Below are 21,679 nucleotides of genomic sequence, written 5' to 3' on the forward strand. Positions count from 1 at the left end.
CCCCGATACATACACCCAACACCCCATGGGGCAGGGATTAATATTCCTTCCTGCCCCGTCTCCAGGCCCAGGCTGGTTCCGGCTTATGCTGGCAGAGGCTCCAACCACAACCCTTTGCAGGCTGTGCCAGGGTAGAACGTGAGCCTCCCGCCGGCCAGGGAAGGTCACTGCAGTCGGGCTGGGAGTGGGGGCAAGGGGCTGAGCCCCTGGAGCTGATCTGTCTCTGTGGGGCAGGGCTGGCAGTGCCCAGGCCTGTGATTAGCACGTCAGGAAAGAGACTGACCGTCACCAGCCATAATTACCCCTTGGAGAGACGTGTGGAGCCAGTGGAGCGCGGCTCATCTCCCAGCACAAGGCCCCAGCGTGTCTGTTCAAACAAACAGGGGCTGCTCTCCTTGGTGGCGTGTGTCTGGGGGACGAGTGGGGGGGGCCCTCAGCAGGGACTAGTCAAGGGCAGCCTGGTGTCTGGCCCAGCAACCATCAGGACACCCAACAGCTTAGCCTCTGCCCCCCAAACAAGCTGCCACTCGTCTCCCCCGGGGGCACTGGAGCTCCTGGCCTCAAGAACGGGATCCACCCTCTAACGCCATGGTGTGGGGGGTGGGGGAGCCCCAGCCCTGCTGAATGCAGACAGAGTTCTCTGCTCAGCCTTGCCACCCCGCTCCTGCAAGTGGTGCCAGGGAGCTGGGATGGGGGAGGCACAATGGTTAGAAAGGGAGGATCCCAGGGGAACTAAAAGCTGTTAAAACTGGAGGGGAACCCCCTCAGGGACCAGGGAGGTGAGGGCTGGGAACTGCGTGTGTGTGTAGGACCTACTCAAAACAGTGGCTTGCTGAGGAAATGCCCCAAAGCCGTTCTCTTCCCCACCTCTCCGGGTGGGAGCAGAGGTGCTGGGTAAGGGGACCCCAGCGCAGGGACAGAGGAGCAGCCTCAGTGCCTGGCAGAAGCTGCGGGAGGAGCGTCCAGCACGGAGGCAGACAGAGGGCTCAGGAGCAGCTGAGGCAGGAACTCCGCGCGACCTGGGGCAGGGGGGAGGGTATGGATGGGGGCCCCCGTTGTGCCGCGCAGACAGACCTGCAGGGGGCAGGCCAAAGACATGCTGCCCTGTCTAGCACCACCCCGGGACGGTCAGACCACACCCTGCCTAAGGGAATCCCATTTCAAACCCTGGTTTTCTCCATAGCACATGGGAAAACTGAGGCACAGGCACACACAGCCCACAAGTTGCCCAGCAAGGCGGCAAAGAGAGCCCAGGAGTTCTGAGTTTCAAGCAGCGACTTTAGCGCACGGTCAATCTGCCTCGGGCTATGGAACAAGCCGTGCACCTAGCAGGAGCTGCCTCTCCCGGCTGTAGCAATGGGCGCAGTATCCATGTGATAGTCTCCCCTTGCCAAAGGCCGGCAGTCATGCCCACGTTGGGGAATGCAGGCCAAGGGGAGGGGGCCAGTGGCTTGGCTACCCAGGGCATGCTGCTGGGTGCAGACTGCCACCTGCCGGGGAGTCGTTGCTATTGCAGGGCAGGGAAGGAAGCAGACCCCTGCTCGGGGATTCGGGGCAGGAAAGGTGGGTTCAAATGGGTGAAGAAATGCAGGGGAGATTTCCATTCGTTTTCCTGCTGTTTATTCAGTTTGGCTGAAGGAGCAAACATCCCCAAGCTGCGGCTGGCAGGAGCAGCCTGCCGGCTCTGCAGCCACCGCGGGGGTCTGCCCTGCGTGTGCCCAGTGAGGGTGAGGTGCTCAGGGACACAAACAGGCAGCTCAGCGCGAGTGTTTCGTATCAGCGGGTTCGGCACCTCTGGGCGCCGGCCCAGTGAGCTCCCCCGGCCGAGAAGGCAGGCGGTACTCGGAGAGCAGCAGGGATACATGGCCACGAATGGGCGTTTCCAGCACCTCCCTTTACCCTTCCTTCCGCACAGAGCCCAAGCCATGGCGCCGTGCCTGCCTCCTGCCGCTAACACGGCGTCGCCTCTGGGCTGGGCCTGCGAGCGACAAGGAGCGGATCCCAAAGACTGGGTCCGGGGGCTGGAGTGACCTGCACCCTCCCGTCACAGGTGGTTCTGCTCCGGCAGGAAGGGGGCAGAGCAGAGTTCTGGGGCCTGATGCAGCATGTTGCACCAGGTGAGGGGCTGGCTGCTGTCGGTGCTTGGCTAAGAGCCTTGTGCTCCACACACTGAGGGAGGGGCTGTGAGATCCTGCCCTCGTGGGCCTGTGTCCTGGTGACTCAGTCAGACTGAGTGGGGAGGGCTCCTCCCTCTACAGCAGATCCTTGGAACACCTGAGGACACCTCTCACCATATCAGCATCCCCCCATGTATTGAGAGACCAAAGCCATGTCCGTCTCCTCCCCAGGACGGCACTGGCTGCCCGAGGGCTCAGACTGGCGTCTCCTGCTTGTCCCCCGCAAGGCAGCTCTCAGACGCCTGCTGCTGTCTGCGTTTCTTTAGGTTCCTGTAGGCCTGGATGACCCTCTCCCGCTCCTCCTCCACGATGCGCTGGCGAGCGAGGGACATGGGGGCAGCTTTGCGGGCAGGAGCCGTGTGGCCGGGAGCCAGGAGAGCCGTCAGCAGGAGCTGCCTCGGACCAGCCTACAGAAATGGAAAGAGAGCCGCTGAGACTCGACACGTGTTAAGGGACAGAGGGTCAATGCCAGGAACGGAGCCCACCGCCGAGCGGGGCGCAGGGAGAAGGCACCTGCCAAAGGGCAGTGACTGATGCCGGGGGCTTCCAAGTCTCTATTGTCAAGAGGCCCCACGGTGCCAGCAGGTTGGTGCCACTCTGCTTTCGTCCTTCTGGAGAGCTGGCTTCAAGTCCAGGGCCCTGGCAAGAGAGTTTGGCAACCCCATAACTTGGGAATTCTGCTCAAGAGAGACCCAGGCTGAGGGGGGGGGGGGGTCAGACTGAGCAGCATTGGCAGGGCTGGGTGACAAGCCCAGGGCTGAAATGAGATGGGAGCAACAGCTTACCTTCTCTTTGATTGCCCCCTTTCTGGGCTTCACAGTAAGCGCTGGCGGCTGCATGGCGACCTCGCCAAACTGGACTGGATCTGAAAGGAAGGGGCAGGGGAGGAGACGAATGTTGCTCGAGATCTTGGACGTGGTGCAAGTGTAGCCCATAGGATTATTTTGCCAGCTATTCTATCCTACTAATCCAGCCAGCCGTATTAATTAATATGTTTCGTTTTCTAAAATTAATCCATTTTATTCTTACATTTTATCAGTATTAATTCCTTGGAATTTAGGGTGCGTTGAGACATGTGTTTCCTAATAATAAGTTTTGCTGAAATGCAAGAAGCCTAACGGCCTGTAAGATCTGCTCTACAGCAAAAAGTAGAATTAGTTATGAATAGGTCAGCATAAAAGCTGGCAACCCTTGGCACCGATAAGAATGGTCCCTGAACTTTGGGGAACCAAAGGGAGGAACTATCCACATCACATCACAGGTTTATCCGGCTTCTGCAACCGGTTGGTAACCACAGGGTACACCACAACTCGCGGCCATCAAGAGAGCCTAGATTGGCAGTTTGGGAGTGAGATAATCCTCATTAATATATTTAGAAAGTGTCAATCCACTAACCTATAGGAGAAGGGTCCCCATAAATTTCTTAGGGTACAGAAATAAGATTTGGGTATAGTAGGTTGGGCCTATATTACATAGGGCAGGATCCTATAAAATACCTTGTAAGAGAGCTCTTAGGAAGTTAGGTTAGTTTTCACTCCTCTAAATTCTAAGCTCTTAACTCCTAAAGCTTCGGTTTCTTGGAGTGCTTTTCATCTATCTATCTATTCTATCTTCTATCACGCTGTCAGCTCAGCTTGTGCAGCAGAACTACTCAACGTTCCTAGCCATTGGGGAAGCCAGCACCATCGTGTAATCGGGCATGCCAGGAGTGAGGCTGGTCCTTCACCTCCTATTACCGGGCTCTCAAGAAAGGGTGTGAGTATGTTAGGTTAAGGTACTTATAATAAAAATGTTACCACCAGAAGTTTTGCAGTTAAGTTTCATTGCATTCCTTATTTTTATGTTAATGGCAATACAATGTTTATCAATTGGTATTGTCCTCAGTGTATGCGTTCTTGCCAAGCACCCCCAGAGTCCTCTCCCAATACAGAACTCTCTGAGTTCTTAAACTCTGTAGTCTAAATTGGACAAAAACCTATAAGTCTTCTGGTCAAATGCGATCAGTGGCAAGCCATAAAAACTAACCCATCAAATTCAGGTCAACATGAGTCAGCAGAGACACCCAACAGCTCCCACCACCCCAAAGCTCTTTAAAGACCCAGTATATACAGTGATTGCTACTGAAATGCAGCCGCCTCTGGGGAGAGCCGCTTTGAACAGTGCTGCAGAACAGCACAGCGCAGGGAGTGAAGCAGAATCCCAAGCTTAACGAGGATCCGCGGGCAGCATTTCGCGAGGCAGGCTGGAGGAAGTACTGCCCCATCAGCAAGCTATTGTCTGGGCCCCACAGTGTGTTCCCAGGAAGCTCCCTGGGCGTATGCAGCCCATCACAGAGCCAGGATAATGAGGAGCCAAGGAAGCAAGAGAACTTGGGACCAAATTTCAGGTAATGCAAACCTCCTCTACACCCCCCCCCCTCCCCCGGGTATGGCGAAGAGCCAGGGCTCCATGTCCCAGCCCGGAGCCAGCACAGGACTGCCAATCCGTACCCGCTCCTACCTTGGAACAAGGCCTTCTCCAGCATCGCTGCTTTCTTCTCCTCTCGCTTCTTTCGCATTTTCTCCAGTCGTTTATTCTGAAATCTAAGGACGCCGAGCCGGGTCATTTAGAGGGGATGGAGAGCTTGTTAATAAAAGGGTGCTGGGGGTGGGAGGAAGGGTGCTAACGCTCTGATTAGAACAGTCCCATCTGCAGGATTTACACCTGACTCCGACTGCGAGCTTCCGGGGCAGGGGGCGTCTCTTACTACTTGTGTGTGCAGCACCTTGCGCACCAAGGGCCCCTGATCTTTAACCTGACACTATCCCTTTAAGAGCTGAACTCCACTCCCTCACCTCCAGGGGTACACTCCCCACCCCAGCCTTCTGGGTATCACGCAGGTGCAGCAGCCTCCTCAGAGCGGGTCTGCACAGGCTGCCCTGTGTGATCTCAGTACCAGCTGCTGGATGGCTGATGATGGGCGATGCTGCCCCCAGGAGGGAAAGTTCCTGTACTGGCCCCAGGGGGAGGATAGGGCCCGTCTCTGCCATGGCTGGTGCCAGTTAATTGCTCCCTCTGGGGACTGGCTTGGTCTCCTCCCCTCCCCCCAGTAATACAACTCCAGTGCCAACAGGATAAGCAGCGATTTCTGAAGGCAGGAGCTGATTCTGCATTTGCTGCTCAGGCAAGCCCCTGCTGCAGCCACTAGGAGCCATGACTGGGCCCCACGCAGCAACATCGGAGCATTCCCTTGGCCTCCGCATGAGCTTCCCCCCCCAGACCTACTCCTTCTTCTTCTGTGACTTCTCCGGGGCCGGCTCCTCAGCCTCAGGCTCGCGCTGCAGCTGGTTCTTGGTAAGAAACAGGACATGCTGGGTCTCCTGTTCCATGCGCTGGAAGTAAGCCGACACCGACTCTTGCTTCCGCCTCTTGAACTTGGGCACGGGAATATCACCCTGGGGGGCTGCAGGATCTGGGGCCGCAGGCTTCCTTTTGCTCACTGTAGCCAAGATCATAACAGCATTTGCCAGAGGAAGGGAGAAGAAAGATCTGTGGGCTCTGGGAATTTGGAACTCAGATTTTTTTTGTTCCTAAGGGTACGTCTACACTTACTTCCTGGTTCGGCGGCAGGCAATCGATCTTCTGGGATCGATTTATCGCGTCTTGTCTAGACGCGATAAATCGATCCCGCGGCGAGAGGAGTACGCGGCATCGACGGGGGAGCCTGCCCGCCGCGTCTGGACCCGCGGTAAGTTCGGACTAAGGTACTTCGAATTCAGCTACGTTATTAACGTAGCTGTATTTGCGTACCTTAGTCCGAAGTGGGGGGTTAGTGTGGACCAGGCCTAAGAAGAGCTGTAAACCCTCCTGTGTCAGAGCACGAGACAACTATCAACTGACATGGGGTAGGAGGAACAGTACCTGGTGGCAGATTATGCCAGAACTGCCTCCTACAGGGTGTCTGCTACTTGCTGGTACTGGCCACCACTGGAACCAGGATATTCAATGGGAGGGACCTATGGTCTGATCCCCTGTGGTGGGGCCATGTCCCATTTTCAGTGAAGTCAACGTAAGTGGTGTAAACTAGGCCTAGTCTGTGTGTGGTGGGATCTTTCAGGTGAGTTAATAAGGTCCCGGGGAGGCTGGCCTTTACCTGCTTTCCTTCTCTTCTTGCTCTTGGGGTTTTTCATCTCCTCTCTGCTCTTCATGAGCTCCCGGAGCCGATAGGGGATTTCCTGCTCATCAAGATGTTTGGGCTTTGAGTTGGTTTTCTTTTTCTCTTGGCTGAAAAGGAAGAGACGTAGCGAGGTCAGAAGCCGGGGACAGGGAAAGTGCAGAACTCACTGCCGCAGCATGGGTAGCCAGGTAAATGGGAGGCAGGGTCTGAGCTGAGACAGGCCCAGTATCCACCTGACCGTCCCTCTTCTTGCTGAGACAAGGCGGGTGAGGTAATATGTTTTAGTGGACCAGCTTTTGTTGAAGAAAGAGACAAACTTTTGAGCTTACAGAGCTCTGCACTAGGTTTAAAACACACAGCCAACCTGTGGAACTCCTTGCCAGAGGATGTTGTGGAGGCCAAGACTATAACAGAGTTCAAAAAAGAACCAGCCCAGTTCATGGAAGATAGGTCCACCAATGGCTATTAGCCAGGATGGGCAGGGAGGGTGTCCCTAGCCTCTGTTTGCCAGACGCTGGAAATGGGCGACAGGGGATGGATCACTTGATGATTCCCTGTTCTGTTCATTCCCTCTGGGCACCTGGCACGGGCCACTGTCGGAAGACAGGACACTGGGCTAAATGGACCTTTGGTCTGACCCAGTATGGCCATTCTTACGGCTGTGTAAGCTTGACAGCTTGTCTCTCTCTCACCAACAGAAGCTGGGCCAACAAAAGATATTACCTTCCCCTCCCTTGTCTCTCTCCTATCCTGGGCCCAACAGCTACACAACACTGCACCCCTCTTCTCAGTGGCTGGACTGGGGTGTTGCCTTACCGGCCGGTAAAACAAGAGTCCCACATTCACTACACGTGGGGGGGAGGGGGGGGAACAGTGGTGTAGTGGCTGCCCGGAGGCAGATTCCCAAGGCAAGGCCCAGAACGGGCGATGGCATCACAGGGCGATAAGGCGGCGCCAGTCGCACACTTCAGAGGCTGGATGCAGGCGTCACTGGGGGGGGGGGGGGGGCGTCCACTGGCCTGTGCTAGGCAGGAGCTCGCACTAGACCAGCGCGATGGGCCGCGTTAAGGCCGAGGGAAGGGACCAGGCGCCGCGGTGACAGGCGCAGCAGATCAGCCCATCCCCGGCTCGCCCCCGCAGAGCCCGTGGGACCCGAAGGGGACACCCCCCCCCCGCCGCATCGAGCCCAGATACCGATCCCGGGGCGGCACCGACCTGCCCTTGCGCGGCTCCCCCCGAGCACCGCGGCCCGAAGGACCCGGCGCCGCCCGGACCCCCCGCGGCGGCTGTTTGCCCATCGGGACTGGGAGCCGCCTGCGCCCACGTGCGCCTCCTCGTGCCTGACTGCCCCCACTTCCGGCTGACCCCGGAGCCCCGCCCCCTCCAATCCCCTTCTCCCATTGGTCCGCGTCCCCAGGGACCGCCCCCTCCGCAACTATTGGTTCGCGCTGAGCGGAACCGATGCGGCTATTGGCTGAGGAAGCTGCCGCTTATGCGGAGGCGAAGCGGGTTGTCAGGGCGCCGCGGCCGGGATGTTACTACAGGGGGCGGTCCGGTGCGGCCGGGGTCTGGCGGGGCGGAGCAGCGCGGCCGGGGCCTGTCCCCAGGTGAGCACCGGGGCTGGTTGGGGGGCTGGGATTAGAGCAGGGTGGCTGTATGGGGGAGGGGATTTGGGGGAGGGGGCTGGTTGGGGGGCTGGGGTTTGAGCGGGGGGGCTGTATGGGGGAGGGGAAGGAGGCTGGTTGGGGGAGGAGGGTTAGAGCAGGGGGGCTGTATGGGGGAGGGGATCTGGAGAGGGGGCTGGTTGGGGGGCTGGGGTTTGAGCGGGGGGCTGTATGAGGAGGAGGGTTGGAGCAGGGGGGCTGTTGGAGGGCTGGGGTTAGAGCATGGGGGCTGTATGGGGGAGGGGACAGTATGGGGGGAGGGGAAGGAGGCTGGTTGGGGGAGGAGGGTTGGAGCAGGGGGGCTGTATGGGGGAGGGGACTGGTTGGGGACGGAGGGTTCTCCTGCCTGTGTTTGGACCCATCTCCTCCATCCCCAATACGGGGTTATTGAGTGCACTTGGTGGACCGAATCCTGCTTTTCTCCCTGCACCCGAGCCGCTCCTGGGGCCTGGGGCGCTGTGAGGGAGGCTGCAAGCCTTGCGCGCTGCTGGGCCCACCCCAGGGGCCGCATGGATAGTCCCATCGGCGCAGATGGCCATCAGAACGATGGACCAGACCCGGCTGTGCGGAGCCCTCGGCGTGTGACCGTTCGATATCTCTTGTAAGTTTGTTATTAATTGCCAGGTAAATCTACAACTCTTCAGGTGCACGGAGCGCTGGAGACTGCAGAGATGTGGGTTTCCTTTCTGGGACGGGCTCCCTCACAGAGACCACCTAAAAAGCTGCTTCTGCAGCGTTCGGAGCTTTTCCGTGGACCTGACAAAAGCAGATTTTAGCCACCATCTAAGCCATTTGGACACCCGAGGAGATGGCTCTCAGACTGATCCCCAGCAGAGCGACGGAGAGCCTGGCGCTGCGGGGGGCTCAGAGCCTTTGAAAGATACAAAGCCCCCCTTTTCCAAGCACCCAACGCTGCTTCCCCCCACTAACTGCTGTATGAGTGGCTGCCACAACTGCGTTTGGATTGCATATGTAGAGGAACTGCAGAAACACTACCAGGATGGGGGAGAACAGGCCTTAGCAGCTGTGGAAAAGCACATAGAAGATGAGAACATTAAAATGATTTTAAAGATGGAAATCAGATTCCGCATGAAGAAAGACTGATGCTCACAGCCTACACTACATGGCTCCTCTTCTCCCATGGCACTACAAACTCCAGAGAGCGAGCGAGCCCAGATTTATTTATTGTCCCTTCTCCAAAAAGGCTCCTCATTTAACAGAGTTTGTCCATCTCCTTTTAAGCTTGGTTCTTGGGCTCGAGAACCCAGTTTGACTACCAGTTGGTAAAGGATTGCCATTATTTATTGGTAAGAGTTACAGTACTTGGCGGAAATTCGGTGAGAATAAATTCATACCCGTGTGCTTAAAAATGTGAACCTCTTCTAGGCCTGTCTCTCTGTTCTGGGCTTGTGCAACGCCTACTGTGATGGGGCCCTGGCCCGTGACATGGGCTCCTAGCTGCTGCTACTTCACGTTTTGTCTCACGCTTACTCCAGTGGAGTCGCTCCTGACACACACTGGTTTAAGAGTGTTTGTTTAACATCTAGACTGGCTGCCCCCACTTCCGGCTGACCCCAGAGCCCCGCCCCCTCCCCAAAGGGGACTAAGAATTCAGCACCCAAATCCCACCTTCTCTGGGCGTTTAAGTCCCTTAGCCCTCTTTAAAACCCCTGCTGTCGACTAGATAAATAGTCCTCTCTCTCCCCTGATGCACGGCCAGCTGGGCTCCCCTCCGGATCCTTAGCACTGCTTCCTCACCCAGCTGCTTGGTGGCTGGAGTTGAAGAGCCTAGTGCATAACCGCCAATTCCCTGGGAGGGCCTGGGAGCCCTTTAGAACCACCCTGTTTGCTGTGTCTTTCTAAACTCGTTAGAGGCGTCAGCATGTTGTAAGCACTTGTTGTTGAGGCTTTCTGGCATGTCGGCCCCTCCGATGGGGTTGGCTGCCGGAGCCCAGTGTTTCTTCTCAGAGGAGGCCTCGCTGGGGTTTGTAACCTGTCCCTTCCTCCTCCTGAGGCAATGGCTTTTCCTGTGGGCCAGTGGGATTTGCTGGCCCACTGGGCTCAGAGGTGACTGTATTCAGCGTGGGTACCTGTCCTTGCACAAGGGGGTTTCAGCAGTTACCAAGCAATGGCACCAGCCTGCTGCTCGTTCTGGTTAACCCTAGCTGGCTGCAGCTGACTTTTGGCACCCCAGCCTCGTCGGGGCAAAGTACCCAGTCCGGGCGGTGAGCGTGTGGATTTTATCTGCATCTTGGATGAATGAAGTGTGGACATTAGACCATTGACTGCAGATGGGATAAACTGCAAGGAGAAAGCTGGATCTGCTTGTGTTCGCAACAGGGCAGAACCTTGCTAAGCCACACTAAACCTGAGACCCTTTGTATCCCTTCGCAGCAAAGATTTAATACCGGCGCTCTAGCAAGGCTTCCTGAGCCTGCACTGATTATATAGTCTGCACTCTGCCAGGCTTGCTATCGCTTAGTAAAGGGAAGCTACACTGGTCCACACACGATTAAAACCCTGTTCACCAGGCAGTGCCCTCACTTTGTTGGTTCTTTAGTGAGTTTGCTCCCTCACCTGTTACTGTGCAGCCGGTTGTGAGAATGGGGGAGGTTCCCTCGCATGAAGAAACAGCAAATGGGGTTTCTCTTCTCTTCCTGGAGGGGAGAGGGAACTCCTTCTGCAGAGGTGGCTGTGTCCATCCCACCCTCTTCTGGTCAGACATTCTCACTGCAGTAGAACCAGGGGGCAGAGTGTATAAATCAGCTGCTGATTGTGGGTCCCCTTTCAGTTCTGTAAGGGGGTGATAGATCCCTAGTGACACTTTGGACCTGGAGATCTCCCCCCAAAACATCTCAGTTGAGTCCAATGCACTGAACAGCCTGGCTTAGCTCTGAATTGTGAGATGAGAACATAACATTTATTTCCCTGGGCTGGAGGTTTCCTTGCTTGTTCGAGAGATAAGAACGGCCGTACTGGGTCAGACCAAAGGTCCATCTAGCCCAGTGTCCTGTCTACCGACAGTGGCCAATGCCAGGTGCCCCAGAGGGAGTGAACAGGACAGGTAATGATCAAGTGATCTCTCTCCTGCCATCCATCTTCACCCTCTGACAAACAGTCTAGGGACACCCTTCCTTACCCATCCTGGCTAATTAATGGACTTAACCTCCATGAATTTATCCGGTTCTCTTTTAAACCCTGTTATAGTCCTAGCCTTCACAACCGCCTCAGGCAAGGAGTTCCACAAGTTGACTGTGCGCTGTGTGAAGAACTTCCTTGTATTTGTTTTAAACCTGCTGCCTATTAATTTCATTTGGTGACTCCTAGTTCTTGTATTATGGGAATAAGTAAATAACTTCTCCTTATCTACTTTCTCCACATCACTCATAATTTTATATACCTCTATCATATCCCCCCTTAGTCTCCTCTTTTCCAAGCTGAAAAGTCCTAGCTTCTTTAATCTCTCCTCATATGGGACCCTTTCCAAACCCCTAATCATTTTAGTTGCCCTTCTCTGAACCTTTTCTAGTGCCAGTATATCTTTTTTGAGATGAGGAGACCACATCTGTACACAGTATTCGAGATGTGGGCGTACCATCGATTTACATAAGGGCAATAATATATTCTCCCTCTTATTCTCTATCCCCTTTTTAATGATTCCTAACATCCTGTTTGCTTTTTTGACCGCCTCTGCACACTGCGTGGACATCTTCAGAGAACTATCCACGATGGCTCCAAGATCTTTTTCCTGATTTGTTGTAGCTAAATTAGCCCCCATCATATTGTATGTATAGTTGGGGTTATTTTTTCCAATGTGCATTACTTTACATTTAGCCACATTACATTTCATTTTCATTTCAATAAACAGCAAAAAGCAACGTTGGGGATTTTACAATCAAAATTGCAGTTGAGTGCAGTGCTGCAGTGCTGGGCTTTGCTGACTAGGGGCTTGCAGCCGTGCGATCGGAGGTTGGGCTCTCTCACCAAGAGCAGGGGGAATCAGCGTTGGCATGGGGGACCTGCACTGAAAACCCAGGGAGTGTAAGAGAGCTGTTCCCTTGGGGTCAGTGCTGGGCCATTGCCCCAGTGTGGTGCTAGGGGGCTCTGGGCTGCTGCAGGAGCAGGTTTTTGAAGTGGGATCTCAAACCAGCCTGCTGACCGCTCGGGTTGGTAAAGGTCTTAGGTCAGTGTGTGATTTTTTTTTAGCTGGGGAGTCCCGCTCCGATTGAAGTGTGAACAATTACCTGCTGCCTCCTTAAATCCACCCTGTTGCTTCCACTGCATACGGTGGCCTTCGCTGTCTCCTCTGAGAATGGTTCGCTGGCAAATGGCTGTGGTGCTCCTCCCCTAGATGTGGCTGCATTTCAGGGATTTGTGCGTCTGTGAAGGGAACACGCACTGTATGAATGGAGGAGGATGGGGGAGAGTCTGTTCCCTGCCTCCAGGAGACGCAGCACAGAAGGCATAGCCTGGCATGCAAGGGGCATGGGTGGCTTTAAAGCGACATTTGTGCCTCGGGGCTACTGTGGTGGTCAAAATGGCGCAGGCATAAATAAGAGCAGCTGCAGGGCTGCTCTATTTTGCAGCACCTTCCAAGAGCTGCCTAGTGGCTGCTGTGCCATCTGGCGCAGCACAGAAGCTCTGTAGTGGCATGTGCTGTGGAGCCCCACCTCCTGTACCACGCCTGGCAGGGCAGCTGACCCAGACCTGCCTGGGTGGTGCAGTGCTTTGCACCGATGGAATTTCCTGCCGCAACTGGCACCACAGATCTGCTCCCCCGCCCCATGCACCCTGGAGTGGTGTATAGGGGCTGCGGAGGAATCTGTTCCGCATTCTTTGTGCTAAATGACAGCATTTTTCTCCCATTTGCTAAGGGGTCTGTGTCCGAAAGCACCAGCCCACCTACAACTCTGCCCTCCAGAGCAGTGCCCTTGCTGCGCTTGGCTGCAGAGTCTGAGATTCTTAATGAAGTCTTGACGGAAACCAACCCCCCCCCCCCCCCCCTCCGCTGCAGAATCTGGCTAATGAAGTCGGGTGCCACTAAGACCTGCTAGCTATTTAGCAGTGTGCACTCCTAAAACTCAAGGTGGAATCAATAATTAACAGGGGTCCTTGCCTTTATCAGAAAAGTAACCAGTTCAGCTGGTGTCCTTAAAACATTCCTGCATTCGCATAATCCTATTTGCTGAAGCCTGACTAATTGTAATTAGTGGAAGGGCCTGAAGCTCAATTAAAGTGTACTGAGATTATGCCTTTTTATAATTGCTTTAGTGCCAGGGGATTAGCTTTGGAATGATACTCATCCAGCAGACAAACTGGTGCTTCCACAGGAAACCTGGGCCAAGAACTTGAGCAGTGATCAGAAGAAGTACTTTTTTAATACGTGATAGTCAGTTGACCCATAGGACTCCCTGTCACAGATATTTATTGTCAACTGGGGCCAACACCTTAGCGGTGGTCAGAAAAGGATTAGACAGTCCTGTGGAGAATGGGGAACATTGGCCGTGACAGTAGAGGGGATTAAAATGGGGAAGGGATATCAACTCTCATGCTTCACTACTAGGGGATAGGAAGAAACTTCCCCAGTGGACAGATAAGGAATAACCTGCCCATTATGTAGCCTCTTGTACCTTCCTCTGAAGCAGCCTAGCAGTGGCCACGGTCGAGCACTGGGGACTGAAGTAGGTGGTCCCTTTCTTCTGCCCCACTCTGGCAATTCCTAGGTTTCTAAGAATACCAAACAGCAAATTACCCAGCAGTAACGACCGCCCCTTGCATTAGTACCCAAGGCCAGCATTTGCAAAGGTAGGCACCTGAATCCAGGCTTGGTTGCTAAGTAACTAGTCTGATTTTTTCCAAGTGGCTCGGGGCCCTGTGGCTTCCATTGACTTCATCGGCACAGGAGCGGGCCTTACAGCTTTGCTAGCCTCGGCCAGGAGGCTGCTGTCATATGAGGTAGCATGCCAGAGTCCCAGGCCCTTGGTGACCTCACTGCTTTTCAAGATCGGACAGCAGCTTGGGATCCATATGGGCTGAATCTGGGGCCCATCCCTCGTTATCATGGGGTTTCCTGTCTCGTAAGAACCTCGGGGCAGGGACTTCGTCTCCTGGTTTGTTTGGTGTCACACGTTAATTGCACTATATCTGCTATTAATTAATGTCTTTGCTCAGCTTGTGTGCTCCTTGGACTGTCTGATGAATACACGTGCATGCAGCACCTAGCACAATGGGCCGGGATCCATGGGTGGGCCCTCTAACCATATGGCAATACACATGAGTCGGAAGGGAAATGTCATGTGCCCATAGGCCGAGCTTGGTGAACACTGCAAAGATCTGGGCCCACTTTCTGAGCCCCGTTGCAGTCACTTTGCACGGTCTTCTAGCAAATGTGGTTCATGGCAGGAGTGTTCTGAGAATCGGCCCATTTGACCCCAATATTGCAGATTTGTGCAAAGCACATTTTAAATTGGCAGCTGGGACAGCAGGTTCTGAAAGGGCCAGTCGAGGATCCTGCGCTCAGACTAGCTCTGCTGTCTGGGATATTTGTGACGGCCGAGTTGTAGGCTGAAGTCTGCTCATGAGAACTCCCGGGTCGTTGATTGCCAGCCAGGGATCTCCCAACAACAAGCTTCTAAACTGAAGAGGAGGCAAAATCCAGCCGATAAATTGTTTGCTAGGAGTTGTTCTACCCCAAACACACCACTGCACACTGAAATATTGTGCCGAGCCAGAGAGACGAGCAAATGCCCCTCTGGAACAATAAAATACACAGTCAAACGGGCGGGAACGGACAGTGTGTTACGATAGCATTACCCCAACGCCCTCTCTCTCACCCACATGCTCATCTCCTCCACCCCGACCGATGTACATACCATTAGAAATGAGATCAGCTTACCCATTTCTAAAGGAAGGGTCATAATCCTATTAGCCAGGAGCAGAATAAACCCACCCGCCCGCAAGAACCATCCAGAGTGTCGTCTATAGGACACGAACCCATCGCGGAGCGTCAGAGCTGGCTGGGGCTAGTGCCAGCCCAGTGCAGCTGGCCCTGTGAAACATCTGCAGCGGGGTAAGTAATCCCCACTGCTTTCAATACACCAAGTGTAGCTGTTCTTCAGCGTCTTACGTAAGGTGCCTGTGCTCCAGCCTTCGTCTCGCTCACGTCCCTGTCTCGGTCTATTTCTCCCACCTGCGTGAGACTGTACTTCCTTTCCTTGGTCTTTAAAATCCTAGTCGGTCCCTCCGCTGCGCTCTGAGGGGCGAAGGGGGTCGTTACTCTAGGCCGTGGGGCCATTAGCCGATGCAGGGCGGATTCGAATCTTATCAGACTGTTGGCATGAACTGGTCCAAGATAGCTAGTCTGGACAGGCACTGAAGAACCAAACTAGATAATAGCTGGGGTGCTCCAAGCTGTCCTCGTACTTCCAGCCTGCTGAAGGAGCCGCCGAGTGCCCGTAGCAAACCTCTGGGCGGCTCGGTCCGTTTCCAAAGGCTCAGGACTGGAGTTGGTCACGATGGGTGAATTTTCAAAGAAAAACTTTAAAACATGAATTTTATGGGATTCTTTTTAACTGGAATGTTTTGGGTTTTTGCTCTTTCCCCTTTTCCAGTTGCGAAGTGGGGTGGGTGGATCCAGGGGAGGGGTAAACCCCTGGAAACGGCGCTGGGGGAGGGGGGGTCATAGAAAATTTCAGAGAGAAGGGAAATGTTCCTTTTGCAAAAAGGCTGGTTTTGTTGAAAACTGTTTTGAAAGGGAGAGTGTTGACCGGCCGCTCGGATTAGTGCCGCTCTGGGGATTTGCCGAGGAGGCAGGATACACAAATCCGTCCAGTTGTTGTTGGCAGAAGTGTTTTCCTCTGGCTTGCTGTGGATTAGGTGCTGAGGGCCTGCTCCAAAGCCCCTGAGCTGATGGGAAGACTCCCACTGCCTTCAGTGGCTGTGGATCAGTCCCCAAATGTTTCTGAGACAATAGTTAAACTAAAGCCTTACTAGAGAGGGGACCTGCAACAGCTGTGACCCTGGTCCCTATCCTCCAAACAGGCCCATGTTGCCCTATTGCCCAGGAGACTGCTTAATAGATTACACCTGTGCTTAACTTCATTATTTGCACGGATCAGAGCCCCGGTGCGCTAGGGGCTGCACGGCTTAGTCCGAATGCGCCAGCCAGCCAGCGGGGTAAAGAGCACGGTGAAGTGACGTAACCAAGAGATGGCAAAGGCAAGGCTAGACTCCAAGGCTCCTGACTCGCAGCCCCGGGTCCCTTTCCAGCCTTGCCGACCAGACCACCCCCGCACTGAGAGGCGTTGGTGACGGAAGGGAATGCCCCTGATTACAGAACACCGAGTGGGGTGAAGGGGATGCTCTGCAGTTGGAGAAGCCAGGAGGACAGTCTTGCGAAGGGGCAGCGTTTGGGAACTGCACGGGTGGCTGGGTCGGGGATCACTGAAATCCCTCACAGGTAAGGGGCTGTATGACCGCACTCGCTGTTGAAGACCCAAGCTTCATTGGAGGCACCTCCTAACTCTCATCATTTATCCACCAGAAATAAACCCTAGGGGCTAGAATCTGGCCTCTCGATGCCCAGGGGCTAGTAGGCTATTGAGTAGCCGGGGAGGGCTGATTGCGGGATAGCATACTAGCCCACGGGCTTTGGGAGACCAGCATCTGGCCTTTAAAAACCCATTTCTCCTTTCACAAATTATATATATGCCTTGCTAAATCGCCTGTGGTTTTACTTGGGAGTGACTGGAATGGGCGATGCTTTGCTTGTTTCACCCTGGATCGCACGCCCCGGAACGGAGACGTTTCTTGGGGACAGAAGACTGACACTGCTGCAGAAACCATTAGAAACAATGGAGTGATAGTAATTTACCAACCCCGAGCATTCAAGAAACCATGAGTCAGCGCCCTCCCCTCTCCAAAAAATACAAGATTGGCTTTAAAAAAATCATGAGAGGGTTTTTTCCATTATTTCTCTGGTCTCGAGGGTTTGCGTTCCGTATGCCACTGCTAGAAAATTACTACTCTGAAATCCCTACGTAATGGCATGATGCAGGGGGCCTGGGGCTTTAAGAAAAACACCAGCTCTGAGACTTGTGATAAAATCATGAGAGCTGGCAACCTGGAGGCGAGTCTGGGTTCCCAGGTACAATCGGGCCGGACGCTAACGCCCGAGGAGAAGTCATGGATGCTGCACTCCCCCCAGTTATTCCGGTCTTGTGTTTCACAGGAACTAATAGTGAAAGCGCTGTGTCCCACACAGCTACTGGTAAAAGAACAGTATTAAGGCTGCGAGCGGAGTGCAGGAACCCACAAACTGGCAGGCTGGACGAGAGCAGGGATCCATCTACGCCAGTGGCCAGCCCCAGCTTTTTCAGAACATTTCCCGCCCCCACCCAATTCTAGGATAACATTTCCACCTACTCCTTTCAAAGGTCAGTTCATGGCCTGAAACATGAAGGGCTAGGGCCCTTCCAAACTTTGGGTGCGGGGGAGATTGTTTTTAACTCATGGATGTTTTCATTACCCACAGAAGTGTTCAGCCTTTTTGTGGCCTCAATGGCGTCTTGTGGCAATGAGTTCTGCAGGATAACTGGGCCCTGTGTAAACTTTTTCCTCATATTGGTTTTAAATCTGCTGCTTTTCACTGATTGAGTGGCCTCTTCTTGTGCTCTGAAGGATACATTGAAATCACCTACCTGCCTTCTCTCTCCAGTCATTATGTTGTATTCTTTATAATAATAATATATGGAGATATACCTATCTCATAGAGCTGGAAAGGACCTTGAAAGGTCATCGAGTCCAGCCCCCTGCCTTCACTAGCAGGACCAAGTACTGATTTTTGCCCCAGATCCCTAAGTGGCCCCCTCAAGGATTGAACTCACAACCCTGGGTTTAGCAGGCCAATGCTCAAACCACTGAGCTATCCATCCCTCCCCCTTTCATCATGTCCCTTTATATTTATCTCCTAACAGCTCCGTCCTTTCCCTCAAAAGCTAGAAAATGCCAGAATTAAGCTTGCCCGTGTAACCTTAATTCTGCCCTTGGTGGGTATGCATTGTGGGACAGTCTCATTACATGATCAAACTGTCTCTCGACTAGGCTATTTTCACAGCCCAAGAGAAGGGAAATGCAACCAGCAGCATCCACAGTGAACTGTCTCTGAGAGCTCATTTTAAATGCTAATCTTGCGACGCATTATCTGTAGACCTGGATCTCTGTCTTTTGAAATATATATGACTTTTAGCTCAATTGGGGCCCAATAACTCCTGTGCTTGCAGCAGCCCATACTGACACATGTGCTGGATCAGCGCCCTGGAGCACAGACTTCAGGGCCTGCAGTCCCAGGGAGAAAGGACCTGTTTTGTCCTTGCAAACGCACAGTTTAAAACAAGCCAGCAGGGACGTTTCAGTCCCACGCAGGTGCTGCTCCCGTCCTTGTTAACATGCTGTGGCACGTTATCCGCCATGCACACGGCTAAGCGTGTGACCCCAGGGCTTTCTGAACACTAACCGGCGGGAAGAGACCTCTGCACATTGCTGGGCCCAGCAGCCGAGCTGACCTTGCAGGCTCAGATCTTCCCTTTGCCAGGACACCAGCATGCCAGCTGCTCCCAGCACCCAGTGTCAGAAGCAATAACAGCACCCAGCAAAGAGCCTCCCAGATTCATTCAGCCCTCTCTGCCCTCAGGTTCCCGACAGGCTTGGAATGAGAGTCGGGATGGTGGAGGTCGGGGGAGAAGGAGCAAACAGTTGTAACTTCAGGGATTTGCTGTTTAAAGAAATAGACGCTAAAGCCCCTGCTTTGTCCCATGTCAATGTCCTTGCAGTAATGAGCTTAGAGCTGTCTGAGCTCAGCTAATTCCAAGGTTGCAGGAGCTTTTCTTCTGCAGCAGGCGTGGGAGGCCTGGCAAGTGGGTCACCGAGCCATGGAACGGAGCTCTGGCCCACTCTGGGCTGGTGAGTGGCTAAAGCTTTTGTTTAAAAGGCATGGGAGGGGTCTGCATCCCACTCCCTAGCTAGCCAGCACTGTTCTTGGCCTCTTGTATGCACCAGCTCCCTGGGTGGGAGGGCCAGAGCTGGCTGGGGGTTGGCCACCCAGCTCCCATTCGTTCCCAGGAACTGGGTAGCTACGGCCCCTTGCGGGCACTCAAAATCTCCATCCAGGGTCACGGGTGGGGATTGAACTGTGGCTGCTCCACACCAGAAAGCGCATCCCCCTGCCCCACGAGTGAAAGCGGTAACAGGCTGTCAGTTAGTGAGTCCGCCACTAGAGGGAGGTGTGATCCCATGCACCACCCATCTTGCACCCAGATTCCCTGCTCCCAGGAGCGAGCAGCCTTGGGTGACCCACACCCGCTGGGGTGCCGCTGCGTCCCCCCTCTAGCAGCAGCTGGGTTGAGGCGCCTGCTGCTACACCCTGCGCTAAGAGGGGTGGGTCTAGTTCAGGCACAGAGACTTGGGAATCTAGATCCCTTCCAGCTGCCGCTAGCCCACCCAGGAAGGCAGTAGTACGTTTGCATTGATGGCCCGTCTCAGCAGGCACCGTGGGCCTCCATCGCCTTGCTCCCCTCACGTGGCCAATTCTCTTTCCTTCTTTCTGCCTCCAAACGTGTGACTTGCAGGGAGAAGCCGGGACCTGGAGCCAGGGGGACTGCACCAGCAGCTGACACCCCACCGCAGCCATGAGCCTGGAGCCCCCAAAGCTGGAGATCAAGTCGGCCACCAGGGTGACTGGAGGGCCAGTCACCCCCAGGAAAGGGCCCCCCAAATTCAAGCAGAGGCAAACCAGGCAGTTCAAGAGCAAGCCACCCAAGAAGGGGACCCAAGGGTGAGCACGTAGGGTGGGAGTGCTGCTCTCGCAGAGTCTGGTCTCCCTGTACCGGTGAGCAGGCAGGGCATCGTCCCCGGCAGATGCCAACGGTGACTTGCCTAACCCAGGGGCTCAGTGCACTGCCAGCCCCTTCTGGCCAGGACTAACCTCTGGGCCTGGGCTCTGCCCCCCAGCTGTAACAGCTGCAACCCCTGAGCATTTAATCCCCAGAGAGCTCGGGGGCGGGGCATTCTCACAGCAGAGCCCTGCCCCCATCCACTCCCCCCCCCAAACAGTGTCTTTAGGGGAACCCATGTGAGGCTAGAGGGGACTCGAGCGGGTCGGGGTGGCAGGACAGCCCAACAATGCGGAAGGAGGGGAGCCGCTGGCAACAGAGCAGGGAGACCTTGGTGGGGGCTTTAACAAAGAGAAAGGAGTGCCCCGAACAGCAGCGAAATGAGAGACCACCCATTGCACCGAGAACCAGAGTCGTGAAGGTCTTCTCACCCCTATCGCCCGTTCACTGACCACGTCCAGGGAGACGCAGCCAGCCGGGGGCTCAGCAGTTCATGCAGGACACCGCAGCAGTGGGATTCTGCAGGCCTCTGCAGAGCAGACTGGGCGTCAGGTCTTCTGCAAAGGCTCCACACCCAGAGTGAACTGCCTAGAGCTCAGTTCTCCCTTAGGGGACAAAGAACCACAGCCACCCCACTGCCCTACGGTGCTGTGGGGACTGAGGCAATGGGCTCTTTCAAGGCTGGGTTTCTGGCCAGTAAGCCAGCGAGGGGTATTTGCTGGAGAGGCTCCCTCTGTCCAGCCCCTCGTCCCACACCCCTCCATGCAGAGCTGGGGGTCACAGCTCGCTGGGGGTGGGCAGGGATGCTCCCGGCTGAGCCCAGGGCAGGGAGAGTGATGTAATGGTGTCTCTCCTTGCAGGTTCGGTGATGACATCCCTGGCATGGAGGGGCTGGGAACAGGTAATCGAGCAGCTGGTGCTTGACTGGTTTGGAAATAGGGAATGTGTTGCACATGAAAGGGAGAGATTAATGTCAGGGGCCAGGCTGCCCCCACCCCGCTCTGCAGAGGCACCTCAGCCCTGGGGAGAGGCTCACAGCTGTGCAGATATCAAACCCCCTCTACATTTCCACCACGGCTTGTGCTGGACTCCCCCCCCCCCCCAGCTCAGCCCTGACCTGCAGCTCCCCACCCCCTTGGTCCCCTCCGGAGAAGTGGCTGCCAGCCGAGCCCTGGCTGGGTTTGCTGTGGATAAATGGAACCAGGAGAGTCTGCACATGGGTCAATTTCACATATGGCCTAAAGCAGGACTTGAACTTGTGCCTTAATTCCCTGTGCCGCCCCGTCCCTCCCCCTTTGCAGGCCCCATTCCCCCTGCACCAGAGAATGAACTTCCAGAACAAAGGCAGAGTGCCCGGGGGAGAGCTCTGCCCTGGGTAAACAGGGCCCAGCCCCATGGCACTGATCTCCACTGGACAGGCAGGACGCGCTGGCATGGAACGAGCCAACTGGGACTAGGGGCGCCCAGAGCAGGGACAATGCCAAGCAGCAGTGCTGGGGAGAGCGCTTTGCCCAGACAGCAGCCAGACCCTGGCTCACGCTGACACCTGCCTCTCTCTGGTTTTCCCCTTTCAGACATCACCGTGATTTGCCCCTGGGAAGCTTTCAGTCACCTGGAACTCCACGAGCTGGCGCAGTACGGCATCATCTAGCCAGCCCTGAGCGTGTGTCTCATGGCAGCCCTCGGATTGTCACTATTTATACAGAGGGGGCTGCAGTGCTTTTGCTGCTAGTGACCAGACCAGCCTGAACACGCTCTTTAAAATAAACACGCTCAGTCAAATCTGCTCTGAGT

At 55.0% G+C, this 21,679-nt stretch overlaps 3 protein-coding genes across 4 annotated transcripts; 2 read left to right on the plus strand and 1 right to left on the minus strand.

Annotated features, from left to right (window-relative positions):
• Positions 1-1,603: 1,603 nt before the first annotated feature.
• On the minus strand, positions 1,604-7,631 carry CCDC137 (coiled-coil domain containing 137). Its single transcript, XM_065415823.1, has 6 exons — positions 7,549-7,631; positions 6,310-6,440; positions 5,442-5,655; positions 4,677-4,759; positions 2,963-3,042; positions 1,604-2,584 (listed from the first exon to the last, which is right to left on the minus strand). Exons 1-6 carry the CDS (start codon positions 7,629-7,631, stop codon positions 2,372-2,374), a joined length of 804 nt encoding a protein of 267 aa, XP_065271895.1. The 3' UTR covers positions 1,604-2,371.
• A 163-nt stretch (positions 7,632-7,794) lies between these two features.
• Positions 7,795-9,363, plus strand: OXLD1 (oxidoreductase like domain containing 1). 2 transcript variants are annotated; one of them, XM_065416094.1, is made up of 2 exons: positions 7,795-7,940; positions 8,642-9,363. In XM_065416094.1, the coding sequence occupies exons 1-2, from the start codon at positions 7,795-7,797 to the stop codon at positions 9,099-9,101; spliced, it is 606 nt and encodes a 201-aa protein (XP_065272166.1). In that variant the 3' UTR covers positions 9,102-9,363. The 2 variants fall into 2 exon arrangements, with proteins under 2 accessions (XP_065272166.1, XP_065272167.1); XM_065416095.1 differs by having other exon boundaries at positions 7,866-7,940; positions 8,622-9,363.
• Positions 9,364-19,681: 10,318 nt separating this feature from the next.
• PDE6G (phosphodiesterase 6G) lies at positions 19,682-21,536 on the plus strand. The gene is made up of 3 exons (XM_065415882.1): positions 19,682-19,827; positions 20,746-20,786; positions 21,460-21,536. Exons 1-3 carry the CDS (start codon positions 19,682-19,684, stop codon positions 21,534-21,536), a joined length of 264 nt encoding a protein of 87 aa, XP_065271954.1.
• Positions 21,537-21,679: the final 143 nt, after the last annotated feature.

Source organism: Emys orbicularis, chromosome 13 (assembly GCF_028017835.1).
Source record: "Emys orbicularis isolate rEmyOrb1 chromosome 13, rEmyOrb1.hap1, whole genome shotgun sequence".
Classification (NCBI taxonomy): domain Eukaryota; kingdom Metazoa; phylum Chordata; order Testudines; family Emydidae; genus Emys; species Emys orbicularis.

Excerpts from the sequence above, each read along its gene's own strand:
- PDE6G (XM_065415882.1), top strand. The coding sequence starts at position 19,682 with ATGAGCCTGGAGCCCCCAAAGCTGGAGATCAAGTCGGCCACCAGGGTG. Across the intron at positions 19,828-20,745 it reads CCCAAGAAGGGGACCCAAGG|GTTCGGTGATGACATCCCTG; the intron begins GTGAGCACGTAG and ends CTCTCCTTGCAG. Across the intron at positions 20,787-21,459 it reads CATGGAGGGGCTGGGAACAG|ACATCACCGTGATTTGCCCC; the intron begins GTAATCGAGCAG and ends TTCCCCTTTCAG.
- OXLD1 (XM_065416094.1), top strand. The coding sequence starts at position 7,795 with ATGCGGCTATTGGCTGAGGAAGCTGCCGCTTATGCGGAGGCGAAGCGG. Across the intron at positions 7,941-8,641 it reads CGGCCGGGGCCTGTCCCCAG|GTGCACGGAGCGCTGGAGAC; the intron begins GTGAGCACCGGG and ends ACAACTCTTCAG.
- CCDC137 (XM_065415823.1), bottom strand. The coding sequence starts at position 7,631 with ATGGGCAAACAGCCGCCGCGGGGGGTCCGGGCGGCGCCGGGTCCTTCG. Across the intron at positions 6,441-7,548 it reads GGGGAGCCGCGCAAGGGCAG|CCAAGAGAAAAAGAAAACCA; the intron begins GTCGGTGCCGCC and ends CTTCCTTTTCAG. Across the intron at positions 4,760-5,441 it reads AAGTCACAGAAGAAGAAGGA|ATTTCAGAATAAACGACTGG; the intron begins GTAGGTCTGGGG and ends CGGCGTCCTTAG.